The sequence below is a fragment of the Bidens hawaiensis genome, unplaced genomic scaffold (assembly GCF_021521415.1).
Source record: "Bidens hawaiensis isolate Kalapana, Puna unplaced genomic scaffold, B.hawaiensis_p1.1 tig00001961_1, whole genome shotgun sequence".
In the NCBI taxonomy this organism is placed as follows: domain Eukaryota; kingdom Viridiplantae; phylum Streptophyta; class Magnoliopsida; order Asterales; family Asteraceae; genus Bidens; species Bidens hawaiensis.
Window position 1 is genome coordinate 1,669,546 of NW_027491109.1, and position 14,673 is coordinate 1,684,218.

At 32.5% G+C, this 14,673-nt stretch overlaps 2 protein-coding genes across 2 annotated transcripts; both read right to left on the minus strand.

Moving 5' to 3' along the window:
- Positions 1 to 1,436: 1,436 nt before the first annotated feature.
- On the minus strand, positions 1,437 to 2,916 carry LOC143602988 (ethylene-responsive transcription factor ERF071-like). Its single transcript, XM_077079930.1, has 2 exons — positions 2,739 to 2,916; positions 1,437 to 1,944 (listed from the first exon to the last, which is right to left on the minus strand). Exons 1-2 carry the CDS (start codon positions 2,914 to 2,916, stop codon positions 1,460 to 1,462), a joined length of 663 nt encoding a protein of 220 aa, XP_076936045.1. The 3' UTR covers positions 1,437 to 1,459.
- Positions 2,917 to 12,825: 9,909 nt separating this feature from the next.
- On the minus strand, positions 12,826 to 14,469 carry LOC143603000 (RING-H2 finger protein ATL2-like). The gene is made up of 2 exons (XM_077079938.1): positions 14,269 to 14,469; positions 12,826 to 13,720 (listed from the first exon to the last, which is right to left on the minus strand). Exons 1-2 carry the CDS (start codon positions 14,430 to 14,432, stop codon positions 13,102 to 13,104), a joined length of 783 nt encoding a protein of 260 aa, XP_076936053.1. The 5' UTR covers positions 14,433 to 14,469; the 3' UTR covers positions 12,826 to 13,101.
- Between the last annotated feature and the right edge of the window lie 204 nt (positions 14,470 to 14,673).

Genomic DNA, 14,673 nt, shown 5'->3' on the forward strand with positions numbered 1-14,673 from the left:
TTTTCGGTCCCTTGGCTTAAATATTTAGTCCACCAGGTTAGTTTTTGTTTAATGGGTGACGATGATTTTTGTCTTTGTTATATCAAAAATTAATTCTTTTTTAGAATAGTGATTGAAAATGTTAAGAATCATTTTAAAAACATGATAACGAGTAGAAAACAATTAAAATATGTAATATATTTTTTTTACAAAAAGTGACTTTTTATTTTATTGCATGTTGACAACACACTTTTGTTATGATACTTATATTGCGTGTTATTTATTCGATTCGACTCGCCCCCGCTTGAAAACTTTGACGCCGGAAAAAATTCAGCATCGAAAATTTCCGAACCCATAGGAAAAAATTCCTAGCTCCGCCACTGCTAGACCATACAATATACGTGTGCTTACGTAATGTACTAGCACGAATGCCCGCTCTATGTGACAGTCAAACTAGTGTTGGCATCTAATCCAATTTGTGCATAGCATGTCCGCTGTTATTATAGTGCAAAATAAAATTTATGTCATTAAATGCATATTAATGTAAGGTGTTCAAATGATTTCCGACTTAAATGGTTGCAGTTCAAACAAAATAATAAATTTAAATAAAGTTATTTTAAAAAAATAAAATAAGATAAAATTAGAATAAACTAACATCTAATGTAATATGTTCACTCATACACGTATGTTTCATTATAACTTATTATAATCTAGTATGACTTCTTGTATGTATAGATTAATAAATAAAAAACTTCTGTTATTGAATACGGACTGAATGTACGTAGTTAGCTAATGACTAAAGATCATTTATTTATTAAAAAACTTATAATTACATGTAAATGTATTAAATATTGTACCATGTGAATAAAAGGTTGTAAACATATAAAAAAACACTAAAAGTTGATTATACTTATATGAGTTGAATATCATGCATGTTCGTTTAGAGCTGCGAGCCTAGTCAAGTTCAAATGTTCAATTTGTAAAGCTTGTGCTAGAGCTCATTTATTATATTAGCCCCCAAACTGGACTTGCGTTTTACATTTAACGTGCGCATCCTGAATAGCTTACGAGTTACGAGCGGTGCGACTCTTTACACCTCAACTTTCCACCCAACATACACCATATCCATAATTGATTAATGGACCAGGCCACATTATCAGGCCCATTACTACTACATACATTTGAATATTTGATCCATAAATAGGCCATGCCTTCTGGCCTGGTTAAACACACCACAACTATTTAAATGATGCTTATAAGTAAAAAAAGATCACCATGACTCCATGAGCATCAATGTACGATGTACAAAATCATAAAAACAGTGTAAACACAAGGCACAAATTTATAAAGTACATCACAACTTCCATACCAAAAGCCACACAAATTATTATCTATCACACATGACTTATTCAGTACTAAAACATTCATATTTCGTACACAATGATACCAAAAACAACTAAGTCCGTGACCGAGCTAGAGCTCAAAATGTAGCCCAAAGATCACAGCCTAGCTCATTAAACTGAGTGGACTCATGCTCGGGACCTAAAAACGTCTCCCAGTTCGAGATTTGCTCCAATAACTTTAACTCATCCGCTGACAAATGGTTGTGTAGATTACCATAATCCATCAACGGCTGAGTTGACTCACTCGCTGTCGAGATCTGACCATTGAGCTCGCATTGATTAAGTGGAGGTGGTGGCTGTTCAACTTCAACACAACGCTTCTTGGCAGGCTTAGGGAAGTTGAGCCTGGCCTTATCGCCTCGGATACGTATGGCAGCTGCATCATAAGCTCTAGCGGCTTCTTCCAGGGTGTTGTATGTCCCGAGCCATAAACGAACACCCTGCTGGGGGTCTAGGATTTCGGCAGCCCATTTGCCCCATAGTCGCTTGCGGATCCCTCGGTAGAGATTCTTACGGGGTCTAGTTTTATTCTCTATGGGGTTTTGAGACTGCTTCTCACTGCCTAAAAATCCATAAGTGTGTTTTAATGATTTAGAAAACAAATAAGTGAATAACATTAATAATTTTACTGTAAATCTAAAATCTATCGATAGATACCAATCAAGATTTATAAATTAGTAACCAAAGTGAGGTTGAATTACTCGAAACTTGTAACAATTATTTTTCATGGCCATTATGAATCAAAAGCTTCTAACATAATGTAAAAAACGATTATATATTTGAAAATAATTTCCTAAACTCTTTTATTACGTGACCCGACCTGACCTGGACCAGACCGAAAGTTTTTAATATTTAGTGATAGACAATACAAAGTTATAGACTAGCTACCAAAAGATTTCTGTCAAGTCACTACTGACGGTTTGGTTTTATGTTTTGGTAGAAAGTAATGGAAACCAAAGTTACGATTCGGTTTCGGATTTGCGTGTATTGAAAAAACCGAACATATAAATTTTCAGTTTATATTTTGAATTTTATGTGATTTATAATACTTTAATTCTTAGTTAAATTCAAATATTTTATCACAAATGTAATTAATGTTTAACTAACAAAAAAAAGGCCCGGAATTATTATTTTTTAGCAACATTTTTACATTTCAAAATTTTCAAGCTCAAATGGCAAAACCAAGGAAACGGAACCCAAACCAAAAACTAAGAAAACCAAAACCAAACGGTTTTCAAAAACTTAAAATCATTACTATTCAGTGTGAGTTGATTCAACATGTCAACTAATATCTAGCTAAGCGTCAGATGCATTCATAAATCATAATTATTAAGAAAAAAGTTTAACTGTTATCACCTTGATTGAGATTTGGAGTAAAATCATCATTTCTAGCGAATTGGATTATAGATGACGGCTTGATATCCCATCCAAAGGGACTGTGGGTGTTGGATTCATTCCAGAGATCACTGGCGGCCACCATCCGGCTTCGTTCTACGATAGGATCAACGTCGGGCATGGCATCACCACCGCACATATTTGCTGTTTGTCGGAGAATGTTTAGAACACAAAGAATGAAGAAAGAAGAAGTTAAATCAAAGTGTGAGTTGACGCATAAGTCTTGAGAGTATTAATAGCGGACAAAGGAGTTTAAATGTTTAATCAACTTTTATTTATAACATTTTTTTAATGGCCAACGAATTCTTTAGATGAGTTGCTAGTTAAATTCACCATATCGAGATACACTCGTCTTTTGATCCGTGAAAAACTCTCACCTAAGGTCAACACCCGTGAATACTCGCGCAAAGACACGACAATACGGTGAGATAAAAACTTATTCACTTCAAGGATCCAACTAATGAAAGTCACATATTCACTTAGTCTCCAATCATCACCCCGGTAACTCTAAAATTAAATACCAAGGACATAAATCTCCCTCACCAATCCACCACTAGTTCCTTTTTTTCCCAAGTTGTATAGCATTTTTTTATTACCTATAATAAATTGTCTTTTTTACTTTTTAAAATATCGGTATGTAATTATCTCTCTTTATTTCTTAAAATATGCTTCTTTGTATGTTTGGATCAAGCTCTAAATTTACGCTTAGACACAGATTTAGCACATTTGGGTCTAACCAGACCGGCATATTCTCTTGTTTATGGGACTTAACTAACACTCTCGCATAGACTCTATATACAATATTACACTTATACTTTTATAGAGTCACGTTAACGTACAATAATCCTTAATGTTTCTTAACATATGCGAATCACGCTCAAGGCAAAAGCAAAACGCTCATAGGCAAAAACAAGTCAAAAACGAAACGTTATACATTAACCCTCCGTTTATCCATTTGTCATTGAGTTCCAGCCGGCCATTCATCGTTCAAATTAATCATCTTCTAAACATCGTCAAAGGTAATTAAATACATAGTTCTGCTCGTCGTGTTCTGTTGTACATTAACCCTAAGGTTAGTTTGACCAAAAACAATCAGAGTAATCGATTGGATTTATTAGGGTTTATAGTTGATTTAGGGTTTGTGTCTATTTATTTTTAAATTATCAGTTTTCATGTTATAACAAGCTAACACCCTAGCCCAGTTGGCTAGGGTGGTTGCGTTGAGTGGTTTGAGCCGCTTGGGACGCGGTGTCGAACACCCCAGCCCCCTTTATATTTGGAAAACATTTTCTGGTTATTAATTAATTACATTAAATCATTAAATAATATTACAAATATGCTAAAACTTATGATAATTTCATATTTTGTTAAAAACCGACATATTAACTAGTTTCTTTTCCGGACCTTGGTTAAAACCATATATATGTATATATTTTAGTTATTAAAAAATTATTATAGGTTTTAATTTATAAAAAGGGTTTTAATTTAGAATATATATTTAAAATTGACCACGTTATTTAATATACTAAAATATAGTATAAATTCAAGTATTTTATAAGAGATATGTTATATAAATATTATTATTTATTATTAATGATATATAAATATATTAAACGTATTTTTAGTTTAAAATAAACATTTAAAGCAAATCTCTTTATTTAAACAATAAAAAGCTTTATAAATATTTAGTTAAGTATTTTAAATAATTAAAATCATATTATTTATGATAAACCTTAGATAAATAAAAGTGATAGTAAAATTGATAACAAATTAAATAATAAATATTTAACTTTCGCAAGAACACACTCGATCATCAAAATTCCCGATTCTCTATTTAGTTTAATTCCGTTATTCAAATTATATTTATTTCCGCAACTATTCTTTATTAGGATATCTCGTCGATAATTCCCAAAGAACTTGATCTACCTCTTTTTGTTAACTAATCATTATCTCTTGCTTAATTGCTAATGTGAGTATTTCACTCCCTTTTTTACTTATTTTAAACCTTTTAGGGATATATGCGTACGCTTTCTATTAGCCTATTATATAGTATTCAACAACAACTGTTTAACGTGTGTATATCGGCTTATGCCTAACTTGCTAGTTGTTTGCTTGCTTTATTTTTACCGGAGAAGGTCCATCATTAATAGTATGATCATACGACCGTCATAGTGGCCGACGTCCAGTCGCATGACAATGGTTTCATCGACAACTCATCTTTGGTAACCAATGCCCGATTCGCATGGCAAGGGTTTAGCCCTTTCTTAATTATCTGTGTGAATTGTTTATATGCTATGGCTTAATTATTTGTCTCAAAGGAATAGATTCTGTTTTCTCTTATATATTATTAATGTAATGTCAAAAATCTGGTGTTTTACTCACTCAACATGTGTTGGTGACAAAATTTCTATTTTATACGCATATGCAAGTTATCATATGAATTTAATGCAAGCTGGTGAAGACTTAGTGAAAAATTTAAGTTAGAAGATTTTAATCAAAATCAATTGATATATAAGTTTGTTTTGTTGTATGTACTTTGTACTTGATTATTTGAATTATTCAATTGAATAAATAGATATTGTCACTTTTAAATATTGCATGATAGTAACTTGAGAGCCGTGACCAATCAGTTCACGTCCTGGCATTTTCGCCTTAGGTTGGGGTGTGACAGATGTGATTTTATGGATCAATTTCATGAATATAGGTATTTTTGTACGTTAAGGTGCGTTAAGGATTATTGTATTTTATCATTTATCTACTTTTATATAAGTTTTCTTAGTTTGAGTTCCCCATATTATGGGTGTTTATTTAGGTTTTTGCTTTTAATTTTTTTTTTGTTATTATATATTTTGTTATGATTTATTTTTTATAATATAGTTTTATTTTGATTTAATACATATATATATATTAGTTTGTTATGTTCATTATTATTAACGTCTAGACCTTTTCAAATGAGATGTGTAGGTATTTTTTAGATTTTAAACGAATGGACATAGACGAGCACTAACATGTTAACTTTTTTAAACGAATAATATGAACACATATGATTTTTTTGTAGGCATCTATAATATATACATATATTTGTATGTTGATATCATACCGACTTAATAGTTGAATGTTGGTCCAAAGTTACGGCCTTGAGTCTCATTTAACGGTTTTCTTTTACACTTATGCTTCTTTGGTTTGGTAAATGTTAGATCTGATCCATACGAGTTGAAGACCCAACCACAACAGCTGACGTAATAACATCTAAAAGTAGGTAAATACATTGATAATCATAAATATTTTATGTTATTATTTTTTACGTTAGTGCTTGGACTACCTCCAATGCACGAGTGAGAGCCATCTTGAGGTAGATGATAGTTTAGACTAATTTTGAGGTTTTAAGACCGACTTACCCATAACACCATCAAGGAATAAATCCACAACTATGAAAACACCTCGTTGAGTTAGGTTTCAAACCTAATACTTCAAAGATTTTAAGCCATCTTTCGTGTCATTGAACCAGAAGACCAACCCATTTTATCTTATTGTTATTCAAAAGATTTATATTTCTTTGAATTGGAAATAAAAAATCAAAATTTCTAGAAGTTTGAAAAATTCAACGCGGAGAAATGCGTATGAAAAATATATATTAAATTAAAAAGGCGTTCACTAAATTAAAGCATTGTGGTGTGTCTTCCACACGCCAATTGATTATTATTTGGTTTAATTATAATATTTTATACAGTAATATAATAAAATAATCAGCATGACACACGCCAAATAATCAAAGTGACTATTTGTAGTAATCTAATTGACTGTGAATTCACAACAAGAATCCACTACTTTATTATCTTTATTATTATTATATTACTTATTTTTCCGTTCATAAGTTGATGACCTTTTGCTCACCACAATTATTGTAACTTCAAAACGAGTAAATGTATAAATCTACCATTAAGATTTGTTAAAAATGCTAACTACAATTTACCTGTCATGAAAGAGTCTCTTGATATGCAAATTAGACAGTAATTCTTCTCTCAAACTACGTATGGGAAAAATACGCATAATCACTCAATATAATTTTCTTATAAGTTCTTTGTGAATTTAAAAAGGAAATTCACATAATCACGTCGATGTCAAGGATGTAACTGAGAATGTTGTACGGTAAATGATCAAAAATACAAATAGACACTTCACTAAAGTTAGATCGAGTAACTATGTTATTGATGACCTTTGCAAGTCCAAAATATAACCTTAATTATCTTTTATATATAGGGTAAGTGTATAGATGTCAATCGGGATCATACGGTTAGTGTAATATACATTTCTATTTGTAATGTAAAATCCAAAAAAGTTGTTTGTTTGATCACAAAAGTAGAGGTTATATTTAGGAAACAAGATAAACTTAATTATTTGATTATAAAGATAGGAAAGAGGCTATCACTCTCGGTTTTAGGTTTGGTTAAGAGCTAAACTAAAGTGGCGGTGGAGATTTTACATTAGTCCGAAGTCGATTTGGATCAGGTTAATTAATATTATCCATCGACACAATTGTATGTGATGCTTTCGATAAAGTGAGGGTTCTTGAAGACAATGGGATTCATTGAGCTTAATGAAATTCATGTCATACTCCTTTATCGTCTAGGCATGATTGTCCGAACTGAAGACGCCTATACAACGGACTATGTATCGCACAACTGTTAATTGAGATCTAACCTCCTTAATGATCTTTGCACTTGTCACCCCTATAAAATTTATTTAAGACAAATTGCATTAAGATCGGTGTAGCTTTTATATTATATTGTTCTATTCATGAAGAAAGGAAACATCATTTTAAATTGTGTAAGTGGGGAACACGTCGTTCGTGCATGTTCCTTTTATTATGTGATCGATCAATAGTGATGTTTTTTATTAAAATGTCCCAAATCTGGTTTATTAGTTTTAACTAAAACACCTAACCACCAATTAATATTTATATAATATAGTATATAGCTATTTTGCACATCACAAAATCACAAATCATATTAATTTATTTTGAATTATTGGATTAAAATAATCTCACGTTTAATGAGTTGGCCAATAATAATCTTACCTCAGTTATTTCTCTCTGGTAGTCCCACCGTTAAAAATAATTAACGAGGTTAAGTTTTTGCTGATGTGGCTAATGACTTGGCATTTTAAAATCCAACGTGGTTTTTTCTTTATTATTATCTATAAAATAAAGTGTTAGATCACAACAATACCCCCTCCCTCATCTTGTTCACCACCACCGAGTCATCGTGCTCATTAACAATTTAACATTAACCACCAAGGCACCAACCGGTCACACCTCGCCACCCCAGTAAAACTAGTAGCCCATCAAATTGTTTAAGATGGTTTAAGGTACTTTCAGGTGGGTTTCGGGCGTTGGCATTGATAGGGGTGGTGTCAATAACCACCGATCGATTGCAGATGGGGTGATAGAAGCGATGGCGGGTTTGAAACCGATTGATGGAAAAAACAATAAACAAATTTGGCAGGCCGTTTGACACAGATCTGACGATGACGGGTTTGAAAAAATGGTGCTTCTTTCCGTTTGAAACAGATCTGCGGCTGCAATGGCAGGCCGTTTGACACAGATCTGACGATGGTCGCCGAAGGGAGTGCCGGATAAGCAGAGGGGCGATGAACATGCTTGGGGTAGAGGGTCATAGTTGGGGTTTATTCATTGCTGTGCCTTTGAAGATGTGGATTCCACGTAATTAATCAGAGAGGGGAAAAAATAAGTAAAAGCCATGTAGGATATTTAAAATGCCAAGTCATTAGCCACATCAGCAAAAACTTAACCCCGTTAATTATTTTTAATGGGGTATCATAAAACAAAAAAACATGGAAAATGTGGGACTGCCATATAGAAATAACTGATGTGAGATTATTATTGACCAACTCATTAAAGGTGGGATTATTTTAATCCAATAATCCATTTATTTTTCTTTTATTTTTAGTACAACTTTAAAGTTTTTTCAATACATGTAAAATATAATACAGGGTTATATATATATATACCAATTAATAAAAGAAAAATAGTAACAATTACTTTGTGATATGAATGAATATTTGATAATGTTGTTTTAGCCTGATTAACGTTGTTTCAAGCATTTCGTATACAATCGTGCTTCCTTTATTTCAAAAGTTTCTTTTTTATATACTTTTATTTATATATATTAAACTTTGTACACGTTTCTGATATGACTTCCAGTCGATAAATATAGAAGTTGAATCAGAAACGTTGGTGCCTAATGGTTTGGACATGGTACGGAGTTAAAGAGCTTAATAGTAATGATTAGGCCAAGTTTAAATAAACGTAACAAAAACAGGAGAAAACCCACCTATATTTACCTTTCTTCTTTGTTGTTACCCGTTTATAAGACTCAAACACCGATTGAATTATTGAATGATGAGAACTTGATGTTTTAACAAATGATCACGTTGTTAATTAACATATTAGTTAATATGTTCTTTGAAAGCACTAGAGAGTGTATGACGACTAAAAAAAATACCAATAAGTTTTTTATTTATAATTACGAATTAATTTTATTAAAAAAAACAATGATTTTTGTCGACATAAAAAGGTTAAAAAATTATTAAGGTAAAGGGGTACTAATACAATAGATTTAAAAAATTATTTGAAACACAAGAGTGTGGGTGACACACGGCATTAGATATATTAATAGCATATAAATAATAAAATAAAATAATTAATAAACTAACGCACAAGACACGAAATAGTGACTAGGAGTGTCAATGAATAAATTGAACATGACTCAATGGTAGAGTATTTATTTTATAAGTAAGAGGTAGGGGGTTTAAATCTTACTATCACTAATTTATATGGGAGACATGAGAGATGATCCTGGCTTGCCAGGGTTCGAGTCCTGATCTCACCCAGTTTTATCAGCTCCTCGTTGTCGTGTCATTTGGCGGGTGTGGGGGTCGGGTTTTATCCGTTGAATCCCTCAATAGATGGACCGCTATGGCTCCGTCCGTCCGGACTAGTGGCCGGCTCGAGCTACCTTTAGCCAATGAGAGCCGCATACATAGTACCCGGCGTTACTTAGTTGGTCGTTCAAAATTAGTGTTTTTCTTATCTTTAGCCAATGAATCACTATGAGTGCTCTAGCTTTTAATCAAAATTAGTGTTTTTTCTTATCTTTTATTTATAAAACAAAAATAAAAATAAAAAATGATTTACACTATTTTTAAGCAACACTATAAAATTTCAGAAGAAACAATTTGTTTTATAATTTTTAACTATAAAATTTAAGTTAAAGAAGTGTGAATTTGTCTGATGTATAAGCAATAATTTTATTTTCTTTGATAATATTTTTTTCAAAGTTAATTATTTGAATATGCTTATAATAGTTTCAAATGCAAATAAAACTTTGTTTTTCTACTGTTGTATTTATATTATTATAGAATATTAATGATAAATAAAACGACATTTTAAATTTTAAGTGGCGAACATGGACTTCGGTGAGTTCACGCACCTATGATTAATTATTATTATTACCTTAATATAAATGTTAATCAATATTAAATTATGCCAACTTGTTAATTAACTAATTTGTTAAAAATCATTTCAGGTCTCTTCCAAATGATTTATATTAATTTGTTTTACATTTTATATTACGTTAAATTACTAACGGAATCTTGTATCATGTCGAATAATTGATGAAATCTTTGTGTCAATTAATTTCACTGACATGTTTATCGAGGAAAACCTTGGCATGCAAGGAAACCTGGGCATTTATATGGCTCCTATAACCATGTACGAATCATTTAGACATTTAGTCAACGTCAAGGTTGACACCTCTGCAGACTTGTCGTGTGCAAAAAAGTAGACAAGTCGTTTAACACTATATGACTATCATAATTGACATCCAGATAGTGTATGCCTTTGAAGATAGTTTACTTTTAACGACTCCTTTGAAATAACTTTAGTTTTTTTCTTTTTATTTATAACAAAAAAAATAAAAATTACAAACGAAAGTAGCTTTCAAAAACATTTTATACTCTAGAAAAGATTCCATTCGTGACGAAAGGAGTGACAATTTCTTCTATTCGAGTGGCATTATTTAATTGAGTAAACTACATTTTCATCCTTGTGTAGTTGTGTATATATAAAAGCTTAGATCATCCACATCAACAAACCTATACAAAAACCGTCATATCGTCGTCACATCATATTCCAAACTTTTCTCAAAAACTCACTTTTTTCCAAAAAAACAAATCTCTACAAACCCCATTAAATATTATTATAACTATAAATACATAATATATGTATATATATAGATGTGAGATAGGGAAAGAGAAATATGTCACCTCAAAGTTCATTTCATATTTGCACTGATGAATTTTCAATACAAGGACTTTACCTTACAATGGTGAACTTTGTTTTTCTTGAGTTTGTAACACGCCACATAGATTCGGACGTTGGGAACTGATGCTTGTTGTGGATGCTCTAACATGTGTTATACTTTTATGGTTCATATTTATTATTCTTTTTCATTTATCACGTCTGTGTCACCTATGTTTTCTTTCATCATTCAGTCTTACTACTCAATCCATGTTATGATACATTTCCCTCATTCCTCATCGTTCCTTTCTTTTTAATAACAAAAAAAATATAAATAAAAAGAAAAGTAAAACAAAAAAGTTTGAGTAGGTGAGAGGCCACCCACCCTTCAAAGGATGAACATGACCACCCTCATTCTGGCCTCGTCACACATGAAGGAGAGGAGGGTTGCGTAGTGTTCAAATGAGCCCTTTGATGTGGGAGATGCCACATAGGACCCTTCCTTGAGGGAGCATGAACCATACCTCATGGCCTTATGAGAGATTCTATGTAAAGAAATTTAAATTCCCTTAAAGTTACATTTTATTAAAATTTTTGTTTAATTGTGGTTTAAGTTAACCGAACAATCGTTAATGCCCCATCTGTGATTTACAATGAAGTGCTAATCTTGTTTAAAGGACTAGAATGGTGAATTCACAAAGTTAAAGGGTTAAATATTAAAAGTTAATGATAGAGAAAATTACTAAATTTAGAGATTAAGTTTAATTGATTAGAAATTAGACACTCATACAATATACAATCTACTTTATAAATTCTATACAGAAACATGTATGAAAATAAATAAAGAACAATGCGTAATAATCTAGTGTTATGTATAGCCAATTTTCTAAAGACAATATGCATGCATTGAGAATAGTAATATAGAATCATAGAGAATTGTAAGGTGATGAAATAAAACCTAATCAATTTAAAGCCCAACAGCCCATGACGTGTAGAAATAATATAGAGTAATAATTAAAAAAATAAAACTGATCCATATCAATTAAAAGCCCGACAGCCCATGTCTTACCAATTCTAACTTTTCATTCAAATCTAAAAAGAAACTATTACTTTTTTTGGGAAAAGATCATATACAATAATAGTTTATCGTACAATAGGTACGTGAATTTCCTTTTTACATGAATTGATCCATGAAATCACAACCTAACATCTCAGAATCGTCAATACATATTCAATTAATCATTGGTTCACCGAAAAAAGCAGTTTTGGATCGTTAATCGATCAATTTTTTGTTTTTTTCACGAAAACCGCTTTTGAGCGTTTTTAGGTTTTTCCTTTGAACGTCTCGCGTACCTATCGTACGTTAAGACATTATTGTGCAATATCTCGACCTTCTTTCACTTCATCAATCATCATTTATATAGAAATTAGAAACAACCTTGGTAAGAATATGTATAATCGGTCCAGTTTGGTTTAGTTCGGTTCATTAACTTCGGTTATGACTTAGTTGAATTATTGGTTAATTGTTGGGTTCATTTTATGATTTAATTCGTTAACAGAAAAGTTATGGATCAGGTGGAACTATAATGTCATGAATCGTGATAGAGATAAGGTATATCAGTATATGCATATATTTTGTATTACAACTAACCGAATGTACAATACTAACCGAATATACCTGCAATAATCTAACATAAATTATAAATAAATTTTCTGATATTGATTGATGTATCATGTATCTACTAAAAAATGTGTTTGATAAACATAAGGCGGCTTGATACTTCTAAAGACCCAACGCTATTATCCTTCTGACTTTTGAGAAAACGCCACGTGTCGGATCCATCGGTTGTATCTATCTTAACATATCATAACGATAGCCACCAAGATGTCCATTTTCGTAATTTTAACGGTTTTGTTACTTCTAGTTTTTAGTTTTTAATTTTTTTTCTTAACGACATTTGTTACTTCTAATATAATTTAGACCAATAGTCTACTCCATTGTGCTCAGGTTCTCGACCGACTTGACTCTTGATCCGACTCTTCTCTCTGATGCTCGAGATCCGACACACAACTTGATGACGGCGACACCATTGGCGATTTTCTATTCATGTTTATTATCATCTTCAACGACAATAACCGACTTCCCGGTGACCTAAACTCATTCTCAGCAACCGAATCGCTCCTACTCGGCAAATCTATCCTAACATCAACTCGTAATTTCCTCATATCCCCCGACGACGTCGTGTCGGGGGAGCTAACACTTGAACCGGGTTCAGTTACATTCAGTATTTGCGGTTGAACCGGTTCAACCGGCGACCGACAAAGCGGGCAAGTTGAATTACTAAAAAACCACATGTCTATACATCCAATGTGAAACTTATGTTTGCAATTAGGTAAAACCCGACCCGTCTCACCGTCCTCAAATTCCGATAAGCACACAGCGCATTCAGGGATACTCGCATTGGATTCCGGCGAGTAGATAAATAACGGGAGAGACTTTATGACTGAAGCGTGGAGCCCGCCTCTCGGGGAAGCTAATGGTACATTGTTGTCGACGTAGTAGACACGGGTGGAGCGGTTGGAACGACGGATGTTGTTACGACGGTGGAGGCGTTGGAGATACCTATTAGCATTGGTTAATTCAATCAATAACGATTACAATAGATAGAGAATAAATGAGGGGCACAAATTTTCAACATAAAACAAATATATTTACACATAGAAATTTTTGGGTAAAAATGAATTAATTTACACTAATGCGTAAAAAAACAGACTCTCAGTCTCTGCAAACATTTGGCATATTTAAACCATTGGATAGTTGAACCCGACGGATTAAAGATGGACATTTGAGAAATCTTTTTTGTCAAATGGACATTTGCTGAACTTTGAAATTAAAATTGATATTTTGGGGATTTTCTATAAAAAAAACCTAAAAATCTATGATAAGCACGTGAGCTCATGCTGGTAAACTCTAATATAAATACATCAATCAATCATACCCAGTGGAAGGGTGGGATGTACCGTACCTCTCTATCCGATGAGATAAAGAGGTGGCTAGAGAGATGACTAGACCCTCAGCTCAAAATAACATTGTATGGGGAAAATAAGAGGCATCAAAGTACAATAGTAATAAACTCTAATAAAAATGAAGTCAAATAATAATAATAATACCAGCGAGAGTAGAGGTGGAGTAAGACCAAGAAAACAACGACGACAAAGAGGCAGATGATTGATGTGAGCATGATCTTGCCGCTGAGAGCGTATGTTTTGGATGAATCATCTTGTGGTTCTTTGGTGTATATCCGCCGGGTGTGGATCGGAGAATCTGAAGACATGGTGGTTGGGTAATCGGAGTGAATGAATATGGAATCGGTGATGATGGGTTTATATTTATAGGGTAACAAAACAATAATAATAATAAGATGAAGAGAGAATTTAATAGGGAAATTTCGAGGTTGGTTCGAAGTGGTTTACAAACCAGCTTTGGTTTTGGTTTTGGTTTTGGTTGATTGATATCATATTATATATATATCTACCTCGAAAATATGCAAATACTTTGACGCGGGAATTGTCAAA